General features: G+C 39.1%; 1 protein-coding gene across 4 annotated transcripts in view; it reads left to right on the top strand.

The window, feature by feature from the left end:
- Positions 1-27089, top strand: part of LOC144696651 (tubby-related protein 3-like) — a 152686-nt gene that overhangs the window by 39568 nt on the left and 86029 nt on the right. For 3 of the 4 annotated variants that reach the window (XM_078568203.1, XM_078568202.1, XM_078568199.1), the window contains exon 2: positions 10411-10462. In XM_078568203.1, coding sequence (XP_078424329.1) covers positions 10411-10462 — 52 coding nt within the window. Of the gene's footprint in view, positions 1-10410; positions 10463-15122; positions 15277-27089 lie in introns of those variants that run through there. The other variant, XM_078568200.1, reaches the window with a different exon arrangement.

Below are 27089 nucleotides of genomic sequence, written 5' to 3'. Positions count from 1 at the left end.
GTCTATGCTTATGCTTAGTGAGGTGTTACTGGGTGTGTATTTCCCGCTGGGGTGTATCCTTAAAAGTGCATTCGTCAGTTCATCATTGTCCTTACCGTTGGGTAAGAATCACCATCCCGTGAAGTTCCCGTTGTTACACTCGAGTGGTGTCAATCGATCTGGCTGTCCTGGTGCTGTTAAATGTAAAGTACTCTTACAACTCTTTGTGTGATCACACGTGGGGGTCCTGTTCCCAATTGTTCATTTGATGTGTCTGTGTAGTAACTTGATCCGTAATTCAGGTGTTGGGCTTTCTTATCCATTCCCCACTTCCTCCTTGGGGAAGTAGTACGTACTGCCCAGGGTGAAGGTAGATGTCATTATTGGCTTTGACCATTGGTGCTTCCCATGCCAGCGCTGACACGCCCATAGCTAGGATCACAGACCTGTGGAAACATTAACATTGGCTCCCGTTGTCCGGGTTACCGCTTGGTGATTCATCATATATCTTTAACTGTGTGTAATGCCTCCATTTATTTACCATTTTCATATCTACAAGTGAGCACGTATCACCTGTCATAATTACCTTGTATGGTCCATGCCATCTGGGTGCGAACCCAGTTCGTTCTGGGTTCATCTTGACCATTACCCTGGTACCCACCTGAAGGGTTCGCTGCTGCTCTTCATACTTATCTGCCTCTATGTCCCCAATCATCTGTCTGTCTCCAACGTCCTCTCTTAACTCATGTAATTGCTTACTTAATTCCCTTACATAGTCCTGTATTCTTCCTTTCACTGGCCCTACACCTCCTCCTTCTACTATAATGCCTTCAGGTAATTGCATGGCCCTTCCTGTTATCAATTCAATGGGGTGATGCCCTAAGGCGCATCAGAATGCTGGGCAATCTGGTGGTCCAGCTGTTCCCTGTCTCCTGAATTGCTTTGGCTATAGATGTTTTTTAGAGTTCGATTCATTCTTTCCACCATCCCTGAGCTCTGCGGGTGGTAGGGAATGTGGAACTTCTGTTTAATCTCCATAAGTTTACATGTTTCCTTAATGACCCCTTAATCCTTTGCTCATACCATTTTACACATGCAATAGCTACCATGCTATCTTGTTCAGGTTGTCTGGAGAGACTTACAGTCCAATAAAGTATTCTCATAACAGTTTTAAAACAGAAATCAGGCATTGAAAAGTTTTGCTTCCTTATCTTCTCAATCAACATCTTATTGTCTCAAAAGTAACCCACTAAATTATGTCTGACTTTTTTTTAAGCATTAACCCAGATTCATTAACTCGGCTAAAAATTGGATTTCTGCCAAACTTTGTCAAGGTCTTGAGCTTCACTTCACATTTTGAGAACAGACTTACAAATACAAAAGCTTGCAGCATTTGAATTAGTGCCAATTGTTGTTAAAAACCCTTTAAAATGAAAATTCCCTTTTGAGAATTTTATCAAGAACTAAACCACAAATTTTTAAACTTTGTAAGAACTGTAATTTACACTATCAAAGTTAAAACAACCTCTTTTTCAAGTGTAATGATTTGTATCCAGATTAGAAGTCCCATATGTTTATCGACACATTCTTTATCTTTGGATAGCATCCTTGTTATTCAAAAGTAACCTGTTAAATTAAACTGCACTTTACATCTCAAGATTGCTCCAAATTCAAATTCCAGTGCTTTTGGAATGCAGATTTCCTTTAATATTTAATTCATCTCTTCAAAAGAAACCCCTTTTTATCTATTGGAACCACCTAGACCGTGTGTTTATGTCTTTTGGTTTTCCTAGAATCCTTCTGAATTTCAGGTAATTTTTTTTCCCTCAGAATTTTAGAATACCAACTCGTATGTATCAATCCCAATCAGCTTGGAAGCTGGTGATGAGGGTTATTCCCTACTAGTCTGCAAGGGGGTGGTACAAGGGTTGGTTCATCTCAAACAAAGGCAAACCCTGTTTTATCTTTACAATACAAAAATTATGATTTTTGCCGGAAATCTCAACTGAAACCTTATACTCAAAACTTTGGAATGTTTGAGTACACTTTTCCGTTAATCTAATATGGGGCTTTCGATTCTAAGGTGCCGAACTACATACACAAATGACAATTTAGGGACGAAAACACATTAAAGCTCACATACAAATGCTTCCTTGCACACAAACAAACACATATATAAAGGTATGTATTTATATCCCTATAATATTGAACCTAACTATAAATGAAACTTCAAGTAGCAGTGGGGGGAATAAAGGGATCTTGGAGGCTCCACCTATAGGGGCAATCAAACTGACTGAAGCTCACATTTTCTCTGCTGCTGCTTATCACTGCTCATTAACCCCCTAGGGGTACCCCCCTTTCCCTCTCTCTCCTCTGCACAAACAGCTCTTGAAACTTAGATCAATTCATTTCTTTTAAGTTACAAAAATTCAGTAGGGGGGCCTTTCAGGTCTCCATTATCCTTCCACATATTCCCAATATCTGTTGGTGGCCCCTGAGAGAAATCGATCTGCCGCTGCGACCGGCGCAACTCGACCGAGATATTTCTGTATTAGTTTAGTTTGTTGCAGATATAGACTCAGAATGAGTACTGTAGCTTTGTCAGATTTATCATTAGGCTGAGCTTTCTACCACTCCTTGAAGCGTAACAGTGGGTCGCTCAGCTGCCAACCTTTTTGTTTCATTTTGCTGATCAGCTTTCTATGCTTCCTGGCGAGGTGAAGGGACATGGTTCCTTCACCTCCCCATCCTGCAACGAACTCGAGTTCAATCTTCTCAGTCATACTCGCATTCACACATTAAACAGGGACCCACAGTTCCCCCGAGACACTCCGTCTCCCGAGGCTCAATTGCCTCAACTTTAAAACAGGGACCCGCAGTTCCCCCGAGACACTCCGTCTCCCGAGGCTCAATTGCCTCAACTTAAACAGGGACCCCCAGTTCCCATGAGACACTCTGTGTCCCGAGGCTCAATTGCCTCAACTGTCCACCCGAGTCTCCCTGGCTGAAACATTCGGATCCGCCCTATTAGACCTCTGTTCTAGTCTAACAGGAACAACCGGAGAGTATCTTTCAAAATGAAAATACTCACCAGATCATTGTTCCGCCTTCACAGAGGTCCGGGCAAATCCTGCTGACTACACCAATTGAAGATGGCACACTCTCCAATCCTGCAACTACCACATAGGCCAGTTGAAGAGGAGAAGTTACACTCTCTGATCCCATAGAGACTCAGACTTCCTTTAACTGGTTTTATTCAAGCATATGCAAGGGAGCCGCAATCATTCCTAAGAATGAAGACCCAGCTCCCAGATTTATTACATTTCATTACTTTTGTACTTTTTCTTATCATAATACATTTGAGGACATTTGAATACATCCAATCGGTAACCGACACACCGGTCCCATGCTAACTCTATCCTATTGAGTACATAAACATGTGATTTTGCTAACCAATTATTCTAAAGGCTGTATACCTAACTATATTATCCAATCAAAATTAAAACACGTACGCAAAGACCTTGGTTCTCACAACTCAAGACTGTTTGTGTTTCATCAAAGCCCTCTCTTTGTCCATTGTATGTCTTCCCATATCTAAGCTAAAACCATCTGTCCCTTCCCTATGTGAGAGGGGAGTACACTTAATCTAATTTATGTCCTACTTTTGTCTCCAGTCTGACTCTCAAGGCTGTGCAATGTTCAACTGATAATCTTCAACTCTTTATATGTTTAGCAGCCATGTCTGCCCGGAGATTTTAAGGGTTTTTCAGTAAATTCTTACTGTATTCTCTTTTAGCATTTTAAATTTCCCCCTAACACCTGGGATACAATCCATCCTGCCCTGGTGATTTATCCACCTTCAAGGATGACTGTCCCTTCAGTACTTCCTCTCTCAGTATGCTTATTATATCTAATATTTCACACTCCTCTTTAAGTAGAATGTCTGCATCATTTCTCTCCTTCGTGAAAACAGAGACAAAGTACTCATTGACACTGCCCACATCTCCAGCTTCAACGCACAAGTTACCATGTACATCTCTGATACGCCCTCCCCTTTCCTTAGTTACTCTCTTGCTCTTAATGTACTGGTAAAACATTTTTGGGTTTTATTTTGTTATGACGTGGCAAGTGATGTGTATCAGGCAGACCAAATCCACAAGGGAAACCTGGTCATGCTACCACAACGGTTTTGCAATTTGTATTTATTATGAGAAGATGTGTGCACTGAATTCAGAAGTAATGAGTCCACCAAGACCTTAGAGATATTAAAAATTAAATTAAAATTGATCAACAAAATGAAAGATTTCAAGTACACACATAAGACTACAATTACTTAATTCTATAACAACTCCTAAAATTCCTAATTAACCTGACTCCCAGTGACACACACCTTTTAATGCAACAGTCCAAAATAGATTTTAGATTTAAAAACAAAATCAGCAAGCTAACACAGTACCCATTTGACAGTGGAATTCCAAATGGCTTTCTTTAACTTCAGTTACTGGACATAGACTTAGGCACAAATAATTGGAGTCTTCTTGAAGGCTGTTTCACACACATCAGGTTATATTAGACTTGGTATTGTGTAACGTGACAGGATTAATTAATGACCTCAGAGTAAAGACACCCCTAAGTAGCAGCAACCACAATTGTTTGAATTTTACATTCAGTTTGAAAGGGAGAAGAGTGGGTCTAAGATTAGTACATTAAATTTAAGTAAGGGCAACTATGTGGGGACGAAAGCTGAGCTAGTCGAAGTGAACTGGGAAACTAGACTAGAGGATAGATCAATAGAGAAGCAGTGGCAGACATTTAAGGGGATATCTCAGAGTATTCAGAATAAGATTGGACAGAATATAAAGAATGGCAGAGAATGACTAAAAGAGTAATCAGGACAAATAAATTAGAGTATGTGAGGAAGCTAACTAGAAATGTAAAAACGAATAGCAAGAGTTTCTACAAGTATTTAAAAAAGGAAAAGAGTTAGTAAAACGAGTGTTGGTCCTCTAGAGAGTGAGAATGGGGAGTTAATAGATAATAAGGAAATGGTGGAAGAGATGAACAAGTATCTTGCTTCTGTGTTCACTATAGAGGATACAAAAAGCATTCCAGTAATAGCTGTGAATCAGGAGGTGAACGGGAGAAAGGAATTGGGTGAAATTGAAATCACTAGGGAAATGGTACTGAGCAAATTGATGGAGCTACGGGCTGGCAAATCTCTAGGTCCTGATGGACTACATCTTAGGGTCTTAAAAGGGGTGGTTAATGAGGTAGTTGATGCGCTGATGTTAATTTTACAAAATTCGCTAGATTCTGGAAAGGTTCCATCAGACTGGAAAGTAGCAAGTATAACCCCTCTATTCAAGAAGGGAGGGAGTCAGAAAACAGGAAATTATAGGCCAGTTAGCTTGACGTCTGTTGTGGGGAAGTTATTAGAATCGATCATTATGGACGTTATAGCTGGGCACTTAGAAGAACTCAAGGCAATCAGGAAGAGTCAGCATAGTTTTGTGAAAGGAAAATCATATTTAACCAATTTATTGGAGTTTTTTTGAAGGAGTAACATACGCAGTGGATAAAGGGGAGCCTGTAGATGTACTGTATTTGGATTTCCAGAAGGCATTTGATAAGGTGCCACATCAAAGATTATTACGGAAAATAAAAGCACATGGTGTAAGGGGTAACATATTAGCATGAATAGAAGATTGGCTGGCAAAAAGCAGAGATTGTGCATAAATGGGTCTTTTTTGGACTGGCAGGATGTGACAAGTGGAGTGCTACAGGGGCTTGTACTGGGGCCTCAACTTTTATGATTTACATCAATGATTTAGATGAGGGGAGTGAAGACATGGTAGCTAAATTTGAAGATGACACAAAGATAGGTAGGAAAGTATGTCGTGAAGAGGACATGAGGAGGTTGCAGATGGATATAGATAAGTTGAGTGAGTGGGCAAAGATCTGGCAAATGGAGATTAATGTGGGAAAATGTGAAGCTGTTCACCTTGGCAGGAAGAACAAAAAAGCAGAGTATTACTTAAATGGAGAATGGCTGCATAATTCTGAGGTGCAGAGGGATCTAGGTGTTCTAGTAGGATGTTCAGGATCTTGTATACATGAGTCACAAAAAGTTAGTATGCAGGCACAGCAAGTAATTAAGAAGGCTAATGGAATCCTATCCTTTATTGCGAGAGGGATTGAACATAAAAGTAAGGATGTTATACTTCAGTTATACAGGGCAATGGTGAGACTGCACCTCGAATACTGTGCAGCTTTGGTCTCCTTACTTAAGGAAGGATGTAAATGCATTGGAGGTGGTTCAAAGGAGGTTTACTAGATTGATACCTGGAATGAGTGGGTTGTCTTACAAGGAAAGGTTGGACACACTGGACTTGTTTCCACGAGTTTAGAAGAGTGAGGGGTGATTTGATTGAAGTATACAAGATCCTGAACATCCTTGACAAGGTGGACGTCAAAAGGATGTTTCCTCTTGTAGGTGAATCCAGAACTAGGGGGCAATGTTTTAAAATTAGGGGTCGCCCTTTTAGGACAGAGATGAGGAGAATTTTTTCTCTGAGGGTTGTGTGACTTTGGAACTCTCTGCCTCGAAAGGTGGTGGAGGCATGGTCATTGAATATTTTTAAGGCAGAGGTAGATAGATTCTTGTTAGGCAAGGGCATCGAAGGTTATCGGGTTTAGGTAGGAATGTGGAAATCGAAAAACAAGATCAGCCATGATCTTATTGAATGGTGGAGCAGACTTGAGGGGCTGAATGGTCTACTATTCCTATTATGTTCTTATGTTGGACCTTACATGGCCCACTCCTCACATAACCTTTCATTCTCCTTTGTATATTTCTTCCTCTCTTTAATATGTAAATTCTATTGTTCCACATGTCTTTGGAATGGTACTTCTCCCATAATATAAAAACTTTCATTTTGCCAATATTGTCAGTAACCTTTGGGAAAAATAAACATGTGCCTTAGCCTTACTTATCTGGCTAGTTGTAGACAAATTAACATCCCTTTGAAATCCAAACAATCCCTGCACTTACCTAAAAATGCAAATTCCCTTCACACCTTACATGCTAAGCTAGCATCCATGTTTACTCATTGGCATTTCAAACACATTTCTACACCTAGATTCTTTTGATAATTCCAAGCTTGCAGTCTACCTGACTCCAAATGTAATTAAATCACACAGAATCAACTATACTCACCCCCATAAACCTACTTTACAATAAACCCGGATAATATTATGAAAATCATTCTACTTGCGTAACATTTTGATTTTGCCTGCTGAAATTTTTTCATATCCTCTCTTTGCTTCCCTAATTTCCTTTTTTACTTTACCCCTGTACTTTCTGTATTCCTCTAGGCTTTCTATAGCCTATAAGCATTTTGTGACTGTCATAATCTTTCTTTTTCTGTTTTATCTTGGCCTGTATGCTTCTGGATAACCAAGGGGCTCTAGATTTGGCAGTAACATCCTTTTTCTTTGTGGGGACATGTCTACACTGGGCCTGTAGAATCTCACTTTTCAATGCCTCTCTCTGATTTGACACCATTTTCCCTTCTAGTAGCTGTATCCAATCCACTTCAGCCAGTTCACCTCAGTTTTGTAAAATTTGTCTTCCCCCAATTTAGAACTTTAACTCCTGTTCTATCTTTGTCCTTTTCCATAATGGCACTAAATCTAACAGTATTATGGTCACTATCTCCAAAATGGTCCCCCACTGCTACTTCATCCATTTGCCCAGCTTTATTTCCTAACACTAAGTCTAGAATTGCACCACCTCTCATTGGACTTGTCACGTGCTGGCTAAAAAAGTTCTACAATGCAGTTCAAGAATTTTGTGCTCTCTCTGCCCTTCACACTTTTTTATCCCAATTGATATTAGGGTAGCTGAAGTTCCCAACTATTACTGTGCAGAGGAGGAACTCCTGCAACAATGTCCTGGGATTAAGATGATTGACCTCCAACAACTGCAATCATCTTCCTTTGTGCTAAATATGATTCCAACCAATGGAGAGTTTTAAAAGCAAAAAACTGCGGATGCTGGAAATCCAAAACAAAAATAAAAATACCTGGAAAAACTCAGCAGGTCTGGCAGCATCGGCGGAGAGGAACACAGTTAAAGTTTCGAGTCCGTATGACTCTTCAACAGAACTAAGTAAAAATAGAAAAGAGGAGAGTTTTCCCCTGATTTCTATTGACTTCACTTTTGCTAGGGCTGCTTGATGCCTCAGTCAAATGTTGCCTTGGTGTCAAGGGCAGTCACTTTCACCTGACCTCTGAGTTCAGCTTTTTGTCCTTTTTGTCTTTTATGTCCAGCATCCGCAGTTTTTTGTTTTTATCTGTATTATAATAATGAGTTCAGGAGCCAGGCGGCCCTGGTGGAAATGGAGCTCAGCATCGGTGACTAGGGCTTTGCTTTCTAAGTGCCACTTGACAGTACACTCAACGACACCTTCCATCACTTTGCTGATGATTGACAGTAGGTTGAACATTTGCTTTATTGTACTGTCACAAATCTACCAAGTTCTTCCTCGTTTACACTTTCCCTGGCCTAAAAATCCATGATTTCCAGAGTTGTCTCTTCATAAAGTGTTAAATGGCTCGAGCCTGCAGGACTGCGAACTCTGCATCTCTCACTGGTTTGGAGCAACATTCTTCTTGAAAAACATGTACTTTCAGTATTTGGCTATAACAGGATGTGTCCAGTCTAGAATTTCCCTTGTGTGAATGCAAGCACTGTAGTTGGATGAAGCATTTTACCAGTAACTTGCTGACACAGTAAAAATAAGTGCTTGTTGTGGAAGAATGAGTCCAAAGCTAGTCTTTTCCACAAGTTGGTTTATTCTTGAGACAGCTCTTCAGTGTAACAAACATGCAATAGTTATGTGTGATATATAAAATCTTTCTCTTTGGCCACAAGGAATAGATTAAAGCATCACAGACATACAAGTTAAACTCACCAAGACTTATCAGATAGCACCTTCCAAACCCACGATCACTACCGTCTAGAAGGGCAGCAGAATCGTGGGAACACCATCTGCAAGTTCCCCTCCAAGCCACACACCATCCTGACTTGGAAATATATTGGCCTCTTTCACTGTCGCTGGGTCAAAATCCTGGAACTCCCTCCCTAACGGCACTGTGGGTGTACCTATGCCACATGGATTCCAGCAGGTCAAGAAGGCAGCTCACCACCACCACCTCAAGGGCAATTAGGGATGGGCAATAAATGCTGGCCTAGCCAGTGACGCCTGCATCCCATGAACGAATGTTAAAAAAATCATTATAGATGTGAAAGTTGGTTGATGAAGTTTGTGCCAACACTGTCAATAGTTTATTGCTAATGTGGCTGGAGACACAGTGCTTTGGCATGCTCTAATGTAGATTTAATTAATGTTGGTGTGCAGAAGTCAACCTGACCTTGGCACTTGTCCTCAGTCCAGATAACTTCTCTCGCATGTCTCTACCCTTCTCTCTCTTCCTTCAGACACTCCTTAAAATTTACCTTTGACCAAGCTTTTGGTCATCTGTCCTATTGTTGGTTATTTTCTCATAAATTTTCCCTCTATCATGTACCTTTTGCATGCATCTTTATCTCATACCATTTCACTATAGTAGCATTCTGATCATAAATGGTGAAACTATTCTTTCAAACCTCTGAGCTGAGGACAGCTAATCTGAAGCTGTCAAGTGTCAAGGTGTTCAGATCAATTTTGTATCGAAATGATTTGACAATTTTTTAAGCAGAAGTGCGTTCAGAAGAATGAAAAAATTCCTAGGCAATAGGCATACGTTAATTGTTAATTGGAGGTAGTTTCCTCAGTTTGCATCTTGGAATCAAGTGTTGGAAAACTCTTTAGTCCTTCTCTATGAAGAGAGAGGTCCGAGTAAAAGCAGGGTCTAAAGAAGAATGCTGCAAGGAGAAGGAATTCTCTGGACTATAGGTGAGAATGCAGAGGAGTAAGTCTATTTACATCAAGTAAGATGACTCATTGATATGGAAAGTATAGAATGCAGCAGATCTATTGTTTTCTGTTCACCTGATGCGAAGTATAGCAATTTAATTATTTGTATTAAGCCACATTTCACCAAAGGTGTTTTCCCATTCTGCTTTTTGGATAATTGAAGAAATACTTGTGTGAACTGTGCTGGTATCTGGACCAAGTCGCAAGGGGAAATACATTTGTTACATCACAGCTTATGTCAATGTATGTCAATATAAGGCAGTGTGGGCCAACTTCCATAAAATTAAGATGCCCGGGTTGCTTATGGGAGCAATTGAGGCTGCTGAACCCAAGATACCATCTATAATAGACCTGAATTGAAACTCTATACTACCAAACATTTTGATTAGTGTCTACTCACTAAGCTGTTGTATTTTGTGTGGCCAGTAACTAAGTCTGCTTTCTCTTTTAGTGTCCTTGAGGATGAAAATATCAGCCTCCGACAGCAGAAACTGGAGAAACAGGTATAAGATTTTGGTAGGGTGAGCAGACATTTGCTGACCAAGTGATTTTATCTTATGTCAAGGCTCAAATACCCAGTCTTTGATCCCAGTCATTGGTTGCTTTAACTATGGTAGGAAAAACATTCTGTTCAGTTATTTCAATTAGCTATGCAAAAACATGTGATGTTTTAAAAGCTTTTATAATTATGGTTGAAACTGAAGGAAATTTGGCACAATTAGTTGAAATACCCTGGATTAAAAATTTCTGCATCATACCGAAGACATTTTTTAAGAACAATTTAACATACTCTTTGAAGAAATAAAATAGTAAATTCTATCCAGTGATTTGAAATGTAATGAAACATCTGATTAATTCTCCTCCTAAGGTCATCGATAACTAGTTTCTTTACAGATGTAAATGACAGTACCACAGGTAGAACAGGTTCTGCTGAGGGCAATAGGCTAGAACGTAGAGATATTATTCAGTTTTAAGCAAAATAATCCATTGATGTGAGGAAGTGTCATGTTCAACATTCAATATATTGCAAATACCAGTTATACCTGTACTAGAAATAAATGAAACTGCTAAAGAATATTGCAGTGTTGGAAGGAGAAATTGGCACGCAGGACTTCAGAACAACAGTGGGATGTTTTTTAAAAAGATTGTGTACTTGGCAAATAAATATATTCCGTTAAGAAGAAAGCAGTTGATTTCAGAATGTGATGCATAAGTAAAGGTTATAAACTAACAAAAATGAAGAGAATTTATAAGGACTAAAAGAATAATGTTAAAAAAATGAGGGGTAATATAATAATTTAATAAATAAGAGCAGGAAAAGCAAAGTTGAGAGTGTATGATGACATTTTAAAGTGATAAAGTATATTACAAGTACATCAAAAAGAACTGTTGAAAATGAGGTGGGACTGTGGAGAGAATTCTCAGGTGATCCCAAATGGCAGAGGTATTTAAATCCTTTGCATTTACTTTTGTCGACAGGAAGGATATTGGAGAGCTGGGAAATTTTGAAATGGTTGAAAGCAAAATGAGGATATTTTGATCAGTATGACTTTTCTAGTTTGAGCACTGACAGCCTTTTGGTTCCTCCCCTTTATTTTTGACATATACAATTATTCTACTACTGCCTCTTTTGCCGTGACATTCACAGCATCCTGTTTGGTTGCCGTTCCTTTCTCTCTTATGCAAATGCGTCTACTCTGTATCTGAACTGGTGAAATGGGCAGACGTGTGACAGATGAAATTTAATGCAGAGAGGTATGATGTGATACATTTTGGTAGGAAGAATGAAAGGATATCTAAGTTAAATGGTACAGTTTTAAAGGGGCTGCAGGAGCTGAGAGACCAGGGGTGGGATGGGCGCAGTGGTTGGAAATATGTACATAGAGATGATGTACATAAATCTTTAAAGATGGTGGGATGTTGAAAACACTTTTTTAAAGAAACGAATATTTTGAGATCCTTTTCATTCAATGCCTCAATTTATAATGCAAAGCAAGGAAGTTATAGAACATTGATTAGGCCCCATTTGGAATATTGTGTTCAATTCTTGGCAGCACTATAGGAAGTATGTCAAAGCCTTAGGGTACAGCAGAGATTTATTGGCATCATACCATGTTATGTGGAGAGACTGGGTGATTCTCCTTGTTCAGCACCAATCGCGACTACTGAAGCAGTCCATATGCAGCAAGATCTGGACAATATTCAGGCTTGGGCTGACAAGTAGCATTCATGCCACACAAGTGCCAGGCAATGACCATCTCCAACAAGAGAGAATCTAACCATCTCCCCTTGACATTCAATATTACCATTGCTGATTCCCCCACACCCTGGGGGTTTCCATTGACCAGAAACTGAATTGGGCCAGCCATATAAATATAAAGCTACAAGAGCAGGTCAGAGGCTGGGAATTCTGTGGAGAGTAACTTGCCTCCTGACTTCTCAAAGCCTTCCACCATATACAAGGCTCAAGTCAGGAGTGTGATGGAATACTCTCCATGTGCCTGGATGAGTGCAACTACAACAAACTTGAGAAGCTCGACACCCTTCAGGACAAAGCAGTCCTGCTTAATTGCCACCCCATCCACTACCTTAAACATTCACTCCCTTCATCACTAACACACAGTGGCAGCAGTGTGTACCATCTACAGGATGCACTGCAGGAACTTACAAGGCTCTTTCAACAGCACCTTCCAAACCCGCAACCTCTGCCACCCAGAAGGACAAGGGCAGCAGATTCATGGGAACACCTCCACCTCCAAAATCCCCTCCAAGTCTTGCACAATCCTGATTTTGAACTATATCGTCCCTCCCTAACAACACTGTGGGTGTTCCTACAACACATAGACTGCAGCAGCTCAAGAAGGCAGCTCACCACCACCGATTTGAGGGCAATTAGGGATGGACAATAAATGCTGGCCTGCCAGTGATCCCCACATCCCATAAATGAATAGGAAGAAGACTGGGTTGTTCTGCTTTGAGCAAAGAACATAAGGGGAGATGTGAAAGAGGTGTTCGATATCATGAATAGTTCTGAGAGGTTGAATAAGAAAAGATCAGTAACCAGAGAACACATTCCTTTTTGGTAAAAAAACAAGAAGTGACATGAGGAAATTTTATTTTACACGATCTGGACTACACTACCCTGATAAGATGATGGAAGCTGTATCTATAGTTAATTTCAAAATGGAATTGGATAAGCTATGAAGGGGAAAAAATTACAGATCTTTGTGTAAAGAACATGGGAGTGGCACTAATTGGAAAGCTGTTTCAAAGAGCTAGCACAGGTTCGATGAGCCAAATGGCCTCCTCTGCTGTATCATTCTATGATTCGAAGCATATGTGAGCCAGAGAGGAAAACAGGCAAAATGGAGATCAAAAGAGCTTGAGTATGGGAAAGAGCAAGGAAAATAGTGATAATTTTATTTCTTCTTTCCTTCCACAAGACGCAAATAGCAGGTTACATAATTATGAAATATGCTGTGTAGCAGCCTAAAACAGCAAACCCACCAACCAGTAATGAAAAATGTCACAGGCGATACTGTTTGAGTTCTGTTCCCTTTACCCACCCTGCAGACAAGGGTAAATCTTCCTTTTAACTTACTGCTAAATTAAAACCTCAACTATAAGAAATTCTAAAATAGAAGAGCTTAATCAGCTGTGCTAGATAGCAATTCGGTCTTAAAATAAATGGCCTTTTCTCTAGGAGTTTTCAAATTAAATAAAATTATCTCATCTCGTATATTGTAACAGGTTAGTTGTTCCTAAGAATAACACTCTCAGAAAATTTATAGAATCCTATAATTAAGAATCCTAGAAGATTTATAGGGTTTGTGTGGTTTACAGATTGAGACTACAATCTCTTTAATGGTTACTGTAATACTTTATTATAAGTTTAAATCTTGGGTTGCATTATAACATTGTTTTAATGATTGCAAAGTGTAAATACAAGATAAACTAATTCATCTAAAAGCACTAACTTTAAATCTCAAATCCACTTAAAAATGAAAATAGTTAAGATATCCAAACAAATAACAAACTAGTTTTATACTTACAATTCAAGTATAAAGCATTGCTTTTGCTGTCTTTACCTCAGTTTATTGGGACATCTGATAAGACCTCAACCCTATAAACTGCAATGACCTGACTTCCTCATGGATTTTGCAGATCTGGCCATTTGTTTACCCATGTTTCTAATATAAAGAAAATCTGTTGCTTTTAGAATAACGTACCATTGCCTGGCTTAATATGAAGCTTCTTTGTTTGAGTGAGAATTCTTGAAAATCAAAATGCAGCTGTGTGCGTTATCAGCTTAAGCTTGGCTCCCTGTCTGGAAGGGCCTGGCTCTCAAGGCCTCTGGTCTGTCTGTCTCTGTCTGTGGAAATAATGTGTATTTCTCACAGAAGACTTTTAGCTGTATTTTATTTGAGTTAATTTTTAATCCTTTCATAGACTGAGTTGATTCTTTAATAATACCGTACTTTCAGTTTTAATAAGGTATTTTGATCTTATACTCCATAAATTTAAATGGATTTACAGTTTGGATTTGCCCAGTAATCTCACTCCAACTTTTCCCTGTTGGCTGGAGCATTTTTAATTTGTTTAAATCCACTACAGTAATAGATTTGTTTATAATCCTATAATGTGGCTCAATTTTGAAAGCAGTATTGTTTAATCATTTGATGGATCAAGGCCCGACAAGATCCCTGGCAGTATTGAAGAAAGAAACTAAGTGTCTTTCACAATTCAGAAATACCACTTTATTTTGCTTAAATATTGCATAACAACTGCTCGTACTTGGAAGGCAAGTTGCTTAAGAGCTATTGCCTTCTAAAGAATTTCAATCTCACCTCCAGCTTTAAAACTGTGAAAATAAGGAAATCTTCATATTTGAAGAAGAGCCATGCTCTAATTTTCTGTGTTTCTGAAAGCAGAAACATAATGCTGTATGCAAGGGAATGGGGTGGTCTATGTGTTAAAAACCACCCCTTCTATTTCAAATGGAATGTTCCAGTTCTCACCCTTTCCTACTCAGTACTGAGGCTGATGTGGCTGGATGTGGAGGAAGACGAGCCTGTGTTAGGCAGCATTGCACTGCATTGACTGAACTATGCTTTTCCATACGATTGTGGTCTATGGAGTTGGTGATAGACAGGGGGCAGATGATAACCATGCACTGTCAGCCTATGTGACACAAAACATGTAGAAACAACTATTCCTGCAGTAGAAATTTAAATGAATTTATTAATCTCGCTGAGAAGTGGTGGTGTTTAGCTGCTTTGTCACTGCTGTGTTTTGACGAAGGATGTCGCTTGAAAAGGTAAGCCATTCTATTTAAAACAGTTTCAAATTTATCTGGAGAATTAGCTCTCTCACCAGAGCACTGAGAACATACAGGGGGGCTTCCATAAAGCATTTGGTTCAGATTGATGAGGTGAAAGTTGAAGTTTGTTTTTTGTTTGTTTCAGATTGAATTTTGAAAGTTGTTTCTTTGGGTCAGTTGAAGTAACTGGTATGTTTGATCACAATCACACAGAAATCATGTTTATCAATTACAACAAAACAAAAAATAACAGCAAAGCAATCCCAAATGCAATGAAATTATCCAAAAATGTCAATGGTATAAACTGAATGGCTTTTTATCACATTTACCTAATGATTAAGCAGTCAGTATTTGAAAGATTTTCACCAATACTTTTTTAAAAAAACAACAGTACTGTGACACTCAGGATTTTGAAACATCCAGCACAAAGCGATATTGGAGTGCCGATGAAATTTTTTAAGGCTGTGATTTTCTCTACTTTGGTTGCAAGTCTTTATGTTTGAATAGTGATTGTTGATAACATTATCAGAGGAATTGGCTCGGAGGAGTTCATGAGGTTGACGTGAGAGAGGGGAGATAGTCAAACAGATGGAGTAAATAACCTAAAGGGAGCTAATTTATCATTATCAGATAGCATCCATTGTGTTCCAGTTTCACAATCTGATGTGTCCATTTTTTCATTCCTTAACATTTTCTAACAAAGTGACCAGTCACAATGATGATCTCATCAGTGCTTGTTATTTAAACAGTACTTTTAGAACTAAATAGACAGGAAAACATAATAGGATGTTGGTGTAAAAAGCTGTTAACTTGCTGATTTTAAGATGGAAACAATTACCAAAATATCCTCACTTTAATGATTTAGGCGAATCTGCATCAACAGAGACTGCTGGTTTGGACAGAGCATGTGCACTTAGCCCCAAAACTGGTAATAATTACAGATTGGTTTCACTTTAAAGTTTTATTCTGTCACAATGACACACCATGAACAATCATTGTAAAATTGTAGAGACACCTGAAAGAATCTTGCAAAGTATGCCAGGCACACCTGCAGCACTAATGTTGGCAACCCTAATTCTGCCAACTCAACTTTTTTTGAACAAAGGACTGGTTTTAAACCAATGTGTGCAAGCCAAAGTGTGCTTCTGAAAGGCTGCCATCTAGCACAGTGCACCATATTATTATCAAAGTTAGCAAGAGAGAGACTGTGGATGTGTGAGGAATAAAACCTTTGAAACCAACACAAGAGCACTACAGTGGTGATTTTGCATATTCAGTGTTTGCAGCTGGTATTGCACATGTTGAGGGAGAGGCACCTGCACCCAGCAATGTGAATATTCCTACTGGATATCAATGCAGAATCCAGAGCTGGTGATCCATTCTCTGCTAGATGGACTGATTACAGCAGTTTTCAAACCTTTTGTCGCCCAAATAGTTGGTTATTGAATGCATAATCTATTAATCTTTTCTAGTTAGATCCTCAGGATCTGCTTCAGTGCCAATACCCAAACTCCAGCATTGGCAATCTCTTTTTTTCTTATGGCAAATAGACTTTACATCATTGGTAGGTATAGCTTGTTTTAGATTAATCTGCAGAGATTGTAATGAGCAATTAAAATTCTAGAGTGTGGTTAGAAGTTGGAATGGTGTCACTCAACATTTCACATCAAGAACATAACTTCAAAAAAAAGAACAACCTGAGACTGCAAATAAAATAGAGACAGTCTTCTTCCCTTTTGATGATGTGATAGGAAAGTAAATCTAAAGCTTGCATCGTGACTCTTTACCTTGAGAGAGATGTTCACTAATTCTTTTGAAGTATCCATGGGAACTTGCGGTTCAACAACTGCATCACGAATGAGATGTCCTGTTGTCAAGGAAACCATGCTGCTTGCATGTGCATAGATGACTAGTTTTATATTTTAAAAAAATTAATTGAAAACGGGTAAACCCTTGAAGAAATTATTTAAGCTCTACTCGTGGCTTTTCAGACTCCACTAGTATAGTTAGTGAAACTGCGTATTTTATGATCGTGGTCTCAAAAATATACAAAAGCTAAAGAGCATTTGGAGGCAGAGACGAAGAACTTGCAAGTAATTGCTTGCTGTGTAGCATCATCACTAACAGTGTTTGGTAAATCTGAAAGGAATTCTCTATGCTGTATATTTTAAAAATTAAACGAGAAGAATCCCTGCTTTGGGCACAATTTGGTGAAATGGGATTGTGCACATTTTGAAGTGATTTTTTTTCTCAATTTTTCTGCTCAATCTTATCTACATATTGCTGAATGTAAAACCTGCTATGAACCAATGTAATCAAGCAGTGTTTTTAAAAAAAAAAACTTGCTTTCAAAAATATCTTCCTCCTTTTTAAAAGTGGTACCTGGGTGCAGTTTGATTAATGCAGTTGAAACTGAGTTTATCACAAAAATTAGAATTTTTAATCAGTGTCAGTCCATCACTTGATGTTGAATGGCTGAAAATGACTTTAAAAAACCTTTGTTAAAATGGGATTCAGTTGTCAGATTTTTTTAAAAATTACATTCCAAAGTTTTTAAAACATTCCATTAGTGTCCTTTTAGTGAAAATGCTTAATTTTTAGAGACTCCTCAAAGGCCTGCAAGCAAGTGCATATTGATTAATGAGGATGTGAGCTGTTTTGGGAAGGGCCTGATTTCTCGTGCAATGTTTTTAAAATTAGTGTAAAAACTACAGAAACTCGAGTTGTGGTGAATGCAATTCATGCTTAAAATTTGACAATCTTTTGTGACATTTACATTGATTTCAGGCGCATTGCACTGAGAAACCCATGCAAACAAGTGGAAACTCCAGCCCACTACATTTAACACTAATTCAGGCCACCAGACATTTGCCTCTGATATTTGCTGTTCAATTGCCTTTGTAAGGTATTTAATGTGCAAATTGTGTCCTTAACCTGTGTTCCTGCTGTTAGCTGCACTTTCATTAATTTATCTCACTAAAAATTACATAGGAAGTAAAGCATGGGAGGAGATGAATCAAAACACATTGCTAGGTCTTTGGAAAAGTAGGAACTTTAAGTGCCTAACTAGAAATATAATTCCCAAAATTGCTTCCCCTTTGCCCAGGGGCTGAAAAGATTCTGTGGACTGGAAGTTCCCTCTGCCTCTCCAGGCTTTGGTGGACCAAACTATCAACATGACCTAGCAGGGCCTTGAACCAGGAATCAAGGGTAGAAACAGGAGTGCAACTGCAAACCAGGTTCCTGGGCTTTGGGCCACCTATTGCTATGCTCCCAGCAACAGCCAGAAGGCTTTTGGACCAAAGAATCCAATTCTGCAGTAAGGTCACTTGCTTGTTCACCCCATTGTAAGTGCAGACCCTGCTGCAACTCTTGATGAAAGCCCTGGAAATTCTAGCAACAAAATGGGTGTGGAGACTCGATTTTACTGACCCTCCCACCCTTTCCCCTCTGTAGAATCTGAGAAATGAACGTTTCCCCAGACAACAGGAAGAATAATATTGGAACCTTCATGTAAGAGGGTAAGATTCAGATTTCTGGAGCATTAATGCTGGTTCTAGAGTAGTGTGATGTGTACGATGGGATGACCCATACCTGAAAGGAATTGGGACCAACTTTCTGATGGGGAGGTTAACTATCGCTAAATGAGACTATCTAGAATCTTGTGCAGGAAGCCAGAAATTAAGAGAGTACAGGCAGCAGCATGGAATATTAAAGAAGCTTTAGGTGTGTTAGGAATAAGATTATAGAAAAGCTGTAAGACGTAAGACAGGATAGTTTAAAAAAAAGATGGGAAGAAGGCAAAAGGAGATATTGCCAAACTAAGGAAACCCAGGACTAAAAAAAGTATATTAATACACAAAGTATAATAAAATTGGGGAGTTAGGATAGTTTAAAATGGAAAATCACGACAATACAATAACTAAAACATGGCTGCAGTGGAGTCCAATTAATTGTTCTTGGGAAAACTTTCAGAAGTAAAAGTAATATTAATTAGAGACAGCATGGTCAATCTTCCTTCCCTAATATTATCTGGAAGCAATTAGTGCAGAGTACTCTAAATACAATGTGCAACACCAACCTTTCAAGTGCTTGCCATTGTCAGCAATTGTTGTAATCATGCAGACACACACTGGGAGCACTTTTGGCCACAGCAAAGCAATTCAGGGGAAGCTTGAGTGCTGTTACCATAAAGGGGGCCAGAACAATGGAAGCTTCCAGAGAAAATTTTCAAAATAATTGTTTGTGGACATGATTTTATCAAAAACTAAGACACCTTGAGGGAACCTGGCAGAGTGGATTGTCCTGCTTTTCCTTCCATTGGATTCTGCCAGGTTGCCACTCAGGCAGTTGAAAATTACCCATGATGTTTTAATTGTGGTCTAGTCAATAATTTGTATATGTTCAGCTCTTTGTTTTCGTACTCTGCCTTATTTATTTAAATTATTTCATATGTACTTTTCAAATTACTCTCAAACAATCAACTCTTCTCAGTTTTCAAGGTTTTTGTATTTCTGTTTCAAAATTGGTCTAATGTTTTGGGAATGTAACTGCAACCATGGATGGTGGTGTAAAGTGGACAATACAGAATTAGCTAATTACTCTGCCATTGACCTAATGAAAGGAAAATTGGGCCTGGTGCACAATAGGTAGCTAACTCAAAACTGCCCATTTATACTGTTGTCCAAAGTTAAACTTTTTCTCCCACCCTATCCCGTCTCTGCTCCAAGTCTTATAAAGTTTTGTCATTTGACGTATGCTTCCTCTTAATTTTTTCTCCTGATATTAAATCTTTATTTCTCAACATTAATTTTAATCTGATGTGTCTGTCAAGTTTACTAGTCTGTCTGCCCAGTTTACTAGTCCATGTCCCCCTGAAGTTGCTGACTGTTTTCTTCTCAGTTAACTTCAGTACCTATTTTTGTCATCTGCACATTTTGCTGTATTATATTTGGAGCATGGTCCCAACTCTAACCTTTGGGGAACACGTCTTTCCAATTCAAAAAATTCCATTAAACTCTTTTTTCAATCTTTTAATCAATTTCCTGTCCATTCTGCCACTTAAACTTAATGCTTAATTTGATTTTATTCACAAGCAACCTATGCAACATTTGTTAAATGCCTGTTGAAAATCCAAAAACAACATTCACTGTATTTCCTTTATCAATATACCCTTATTTCCCAAACGAGTATTTTATTTCTTCAAAGAACTCCACTTTGTCAGAAACAATTTGCCTTTTACAAATTCATGCTGGTTGTCCTTAATTAACTAATGTCTTTCTAATGTTTAAATATTAAAATATTTAAATATTTTTAAAAATTCTAATTTTACCCACTATTATAAATATTGTTGATTTTAGGGGCAATTGTATTAAAATGGCTAACATACTTTGAGGAAAAAAATGGCTGATGTAGCATGGGTAGATGAAGTTACCCAAAGTAATACGTGCAGCTTTCAGCATGGATTTATGCTGACACAGGAAAATATACCCTTGAGTATTCGGGCTGGGTTAGATAAGAAAACAGTTAACCTGACATCTGTGATTTATAGCTAATCATAATATAAGCTAAAATAAAGAATGATGAATAGATCAGGTTTTAACAATTGATTTTAATACTAAAGAGCTAACGTAATTAACAGAAAGAAAGTTAGCGATAGGTGGGTGGAATGCCTAACTGAGACTTTAAGAGTGAAAGGGTTAAAGTCAGAAATGAAGTGTTGTCCTGGAGGATGGCTTCAGCTGTGGCCTAATGAAAATAAACTTAGAGGGAATGAGAGATGAGGCCTACTATCAGTGTCTCTCTCACTCTCTCTCTGTCTCTGTCTGTCTACACCATTTTTCAAAAAACAAAATACCATATGATACCATATTATATCCTGTAACCAGAAGTAGATGTGTTATGGAAGGAGTATAAAGTTTTGTGTACTCCAGCGGCCTGTTAGGCGAAGTGGGAACTGAAGCCAAACATCAACCAACATTAAGTTTTTTTTTACCTGTTAATACTTTACCTTTTTCATTTCCCATACCAGTACTGAAACATTCACATTTGAATGAATAATTTTGTAATTTTAAGAAATTCCTCTACATAATTTTCTTTACATTTATTTTACATGGAAAGCTGATAAATACCACCACCCAAAAAAAACTTCCATTTGCTGTATGGAGGAGGACGAACATGGTTGAATTGGTTTAGGATGCATGTGTCCTTTAACTGGTTACTGATTTTTATGAGACCTTAGGCTCAATGACAGCCTTGATTCAATGGTAGCACAGTTAGAAGGTTCTGGGTTCGTGTGTCACTTCAAGCATGCAATCTCGGCTGACACTCCAGTGTAGTGCCAAGGAACTCCTATCAGCAGGATTGCTCTCAAAGATGACATTTTTTTAGGTGAGATATTAAACTGAGGCCCTGTCTGCACATCCACTCAATTTAAGCCAGTGAGCAGGTGTGTTGCAGGTAGAAGAATTCTGGCAACTTGATCCTATTGGATGTCACTATTATGTTTCTTGCAATTGAGGAACAGGTAGTTGCAAAGTTTTACATTCTGGTATGGTGGTGAATTACTTTAATAATCCATATTTCTTGATAGCATTATGATTTTTGCAATCCTGGTCTGTGGATCATTGATGATCAGTTCCAAAATGAGCACTAGTTTATTGTTGTTCTTATTGGTTTGTTTCCATTAAATCAAATTAAAGTAAACTTTGTCTTATTCGGCACTCTACCAACTGGAATTCTCTACTAACCGGAATTTTCTACTAACCAGCATTTCTGATGTTCCCCTAATACAAATCATCATTTTACCAACCAGAAGCAATTACGAAGTTATCCAGAGCCCATAGCCGTATACTGTGTTATTTTATACTTAAGTTTATGTTTTAATGTGCTGTTGAAGGTTAAAAGTAATGAGTACTGTTCTTTACTTCTTGAGTAATTTCCAGTGTAGTGCCTTGTAGCATTTTAGTTCATGCTACAAGTATTGTGCTGTATTCCATTGGTAAATGGAACTCTCCGTTAACCAGCATTTTTGATTAGCTGGCACGACCGTTCTGCTCGTGTGCCAAATGTTAAAGATCTTACTGTATAAGCTGCACTATATTAAAGTAGACATATTTTATTTGACATTCATTCTCTCAAAATGAATAGGAAGTTATTATAATGGATAGATTCTGTAGTCCTGCCTAGTTAATTATTATTTTGACAGGGAAAAAAATGGGACTACGAAGCCCATGGACAAAGTCATTTGCACCAGAAGCTTAGCAACAGGTCTTGCCAACTTTTACAATGAAAGTCCCTTAATTTGAAAAGACTACTGTGCAAGAAAAGCTTGGACTGTAGCATAGTAAAAGCAAAATATCATGGATGCTGGAAATCTGAAATAAAATCAGAAGGTGCTGGAAAAACTCAGCAGGTCTGGGAGCACCTGGAGAGGGAAACAGAGTTAACGTTTCAAGTCCAATATGACTCTTCTTCGGAACTGAGTTCTGAAGTAGAGTCACATTGGACTGTAGCATATTTGGCTACGGAGCATAAAAGCTTGAGGTAGCAGCTCTTAAAGACTTGCAGCTTACCATTAAAAGGGAAATTTGTGGTAGGAGTAGTTTATTCGCTATATACACATATGGACCATGTTGGTTCCTTTTGATTCTGTGGAGAGAGAGAGATATGCTACTACAAATAATATGTGATAGGAGGTTGACCGTCTTTGGGACTGAGGGCCACTTGCCAGGAAAAGTGCTGTTGGACATTGTAAGGAGGAGAGGATGTTTGCTGAGTCAATACAGTCATTCAGTTCCATTATATGGTGCCAGACTATATAAAGTACTAGACCATAAATAAGGAAGTGCCCTTTTTAGAGTGAGGCAAAGGCGAGTCTATCTCTTTTTTAGCACATATTTCACAAGAACACAACAGATAGGAGCAGGAGTAGACCATACGGCCTGTTGAGCCTACTCCGCTGAAGTTTTTCCTCAACTCAGTCTTCACAGAATCATATAATTGTTACGGCGCTGAAGGAGGCCATTTGGCCCATCGTATCCGCACCAGCTCTCCAAATGATCATCCTCTTATCCTGAGATAATACCCCCATGTTTTAGATTCCCCAGTCAACCTCTGTGTCTACCCTGTCAAGACCCTTCAGAACCTTGTATATTTCAGTGAAATTACCTATCATTGCCCAATTCCAGAAAATCGAGTCCAAATTGATTCATCCTTCATCATAGGACAACTCTCTCATCCCAACCTAGTGAACCTTCACTGTACTGCCACCAATGCAAGTGTTTCCTTCCTTAAATATGGAAACCAAAACTGCACACCGTATTCCACGTGTGGTTTCACCAAAGCCTTGTACAATTGTAGCAAGATTTCTTTATCCTTGTACTCCAGTCCCCTTGCGGTAAAGGCCAACACGCCATCTGCCTTTCTAATTGCTTGCGTTACCTGCATGCTAACATTGTGTTCCTTATACACCCAAGTCTCTCTGAAGATCAAAGTTTAGATGTTTCAAGCAAAACATTTTCTGCGTTTGTATTCTTAAAAGTGAATAACCTCAGACTTCCCTACATCAGACCCCATTCACCTCTCGTTGCCTACTCACATAACCTGCTTATCTCTTTGCAGCCTCTCTGTGCCCTTCTCATGGCCTACTTTCCACTTAGCTTTGTATCGTCAGCAAACTTTAATGTCTGTCTCTTCATCTGAGATGTTAATATAGATTGTAAGTTGCTGAGGCCCCAGCACTGATCTTTCTGGCACTCTATTAGTCACAGCCTGCCGACTTGAAAATGACCCATTTATGTCTACTCTTTGCTCCCTGCCCATTATCTGTTTCTTGTTGATGGGTGGTGGGCGAGGGAGGGGGCGGGGTGGGGGGTTCAATAAGTATTGTCAAACCTAAACTGAGAACTGTACAACCATTGCCCTTTAGGCAGACTTTTCCATTGTCTGTCGCACACTTTCTTTGAAGGTGCAAGTGGCAGCAAGGACTAGTAAAAAAATATTCGAACTAAGATACTCCTCAGCTGTAAAGAAGTTTTTCAGAGGTAAGCAGCCCCTTGTGCAGAGGATAGCCGTGTTTTGCTGAGACACACCTACCCAGTGTTGTTTCTTCAAATAAAGCGTGAACATCATGGCATTAGGCACGATGAAAGTATTATAGCTGTTTTCTTGATAATGATCACTGAAAATGATTAATGTTTCTGTTAAATATAAATTGCCCCTTTCTATTACTTCCATACACAAAAGAGACTACTGTTATTACTCCCTGTTCCTTAAATAATTCCTCCCACTATTCCCAGACCCAAAGATTCCTCCTCCCTAATGCTCCTAGATCCAGCATCTCAGCTCTTTTCCAACATCACCTTTCTCCAATTAGGACCAGCACTGTACTGCATTGTGACCTGAAATATCTTTCTTCCAGGACCAGTACAACCACTAGGCAAGCTAGGCTGCAGCTTAGTGCGGCAAAATTTAGGAGGGGGGAACAGCAAAAAACTGAATGAATTATTCATGAAACTCAGGGATGAGAAATTTCCACCAAATAATACATTGGGGTTTCGGAAATCCACCATTGGCATCTTCCTTTCTGGCCTTCAGACCCGAAAGACCAGCTTTAAAAGAAAAAATTGGAACTGTTAGTTTCACTGATCGTTGTGCGTAGGAACTGCTGGTAACGACCTTCGGGCAGCTTCTTTGTTTCCCGGCAGGCTTTTAAAAATATCAGAACTGTCAGGCCTTCCCTGATCTCAGCAACTGTCAGTGTTTTTAAAAAGAAACCCATTAACTATCAGTTAAACTGACAGTTTCTGAGAGTGGAAACTGATTGCAGAGCAGTGATTGGAGGAGCAGCAGTTTGGGGAAGACGGAGCTATCCCTCCAATCACAGATTCTGTCTCTCCCATGCTGACTGCTCCAGCTCCTCCAATCACAGGTTCCCTCTCTCCTGATCTTGCTGCTTCTCCAGAGAAAGAATCTATTGGAGGAGCAGCAGGGTTGGGAGGGAAGGGACCTGTCATTTGAGGTTGATGAGCAGTTATTCTGGCTGATCCTGCTGTCGACATACAGGAGGCCTCCGCCATCATCCATCACCGTCACCCATCACTTTGACCATTCCGAACCATTCGCCATCCTTCATAACGCTGAAGACAAGAAGCTGAATAAGAGAGAAAAGGAAGCAAAAGGTGGGCTGAAACTCAGAGCGGGGTAGGGTGAGTCTGTCCCAGGCTGGGCTGAGGTGGGGTGGGAGCCTGTACCAGGTCGGCTGTTGTTGTGGATGCGCAGGGCTCTCTGTGTTTAAGAGTGGGAAACTGGCCTGGAATTGTCATGGCGACACCCTGGACCTTTCTCTGGGTTTGAGAGGACCCCATGCCCAGTCTTTTGTACACTGGACTATGATGGGTCTAGTGATAATTAAAATTGTAGGTGAGGGATAATATACTTTTGGGAAATATAGCTACCCTCATTCCTGTGATGTTGCAGCAAACCGAAACTTGCATGAATTAATTCTGGGCTGCTGCATATAGTTATAATTACGGAATGTTTATTCATACTAATACACAGTATTCATTTTTGGAAGTTAATTGGGATGGGGGGAGGGCACAAGGCTGAGGTTTTGTCTAAGGTTCTTACTATCCTTGCACAGGCCCTGCTTTCTTCTTATCATCTTGTGTGTTTGTGCCTTAGACAAAAGTAAGATGTAAAATTAATATATAACTAAACAAATATGTAATAATCTCTAGGGCATTGCAATACTAAGGAGATGAAGTTCTGCTTCAGCTGTACAGAACTTTCATCAGAAACCATCTGAAGTAATACATTGACCTCAGTGAGAATAGACTGGCTTTGTGATGGGGCACAGCTTTCCGATTCAAAAAAAGGTTAATGGGGTTTCTAGGCTTAACCATAAGGTATAGAATATAAAAGTCAAGCGATAATTTTCAATCCCTTATTTTGGATTTTCGTTATTTTGAAAAGTTGTCATTTAAAAAATTGCATTTTGAGCTTTAAATATAATACAGCCCCACCCTGTGGCCAGATCTTGTGAGGTGCGGTAAGTTACTAAGTTTGCATTATAAATGTGACCATAAGAATTTACAATGGAAAAAAATCAATACATAAGTATGACAACAGTAAATATGCACAGATGTAATGTTTTTAATTAGTAATAGATTTACAATTATGTTAGTCTTGGCTCAGTGCTGACACATATGCCTCTTGGGTTAGATTATTGTGGGTTGAAGCCCTATTTCAGAGGCTGGAGCACCTAAATAGTGCTGCACTGCCAGAGGCAGCGTCTTTTAGGATAGGTATCTGCTCTCAGGTGCACATAAGAGACCCCGTAGGAGTGTTCAGAGAAGAGCAGGAAATTTTCCAGGTGTTTTGACCAATATTTATCCTTAAATCATCTTCACTAAAATAGTTGAATTGGACATTTATCAATTTTGCTGTTTGTAGGACTTTGCAGTGCAGGGTTGGCTAATACATTTTCCTACAATATATTTCAGAAGGGCTTCATTGTCAAGAACTTTGGGACACCTTGAAAGTAAAAGGTGGTATGTAAAAGCAAATTCTTTTTAACTGAAACTGCATTAGTAAATACTTATGATGAAAATTCTGTATGTAAGCTGTTGTCTGTTATGATGTAGTTGCAGTTGGCCCACCACCGTTGGGCATGTCTCATGGCTGTCACAGCTCTCCTTTCTGCAGTTATTCAAGTATAGGGTTGACCCAGGGATTTTATCTTGTTCCCATTCTGCGCAGCTACATTTTGAGTATGGGTAGCTGGATAGTGAACAAGGAAGGGAATCTAA

The sequence above is a fragment of the Cetorhinus maximus genome, chromosome 22 (assembly GCF_964194155.1).
Source record: "Cetorhinus maximus chromosome 22, sCetMax3.hap1.1, whole genome shotgun sequence".
NCBI lineage: Eukaryota > Metazoa > Chordata > Chondrichthyes > Lamniformes > Cetorhinidae > Cetorhinus > Cetorhinus maximus.
The sequence above is the reverse complement of the archived record's forward strand: the minus strand, read 5'-3'. Positions and strand labels throughout refer to the sequence as shown.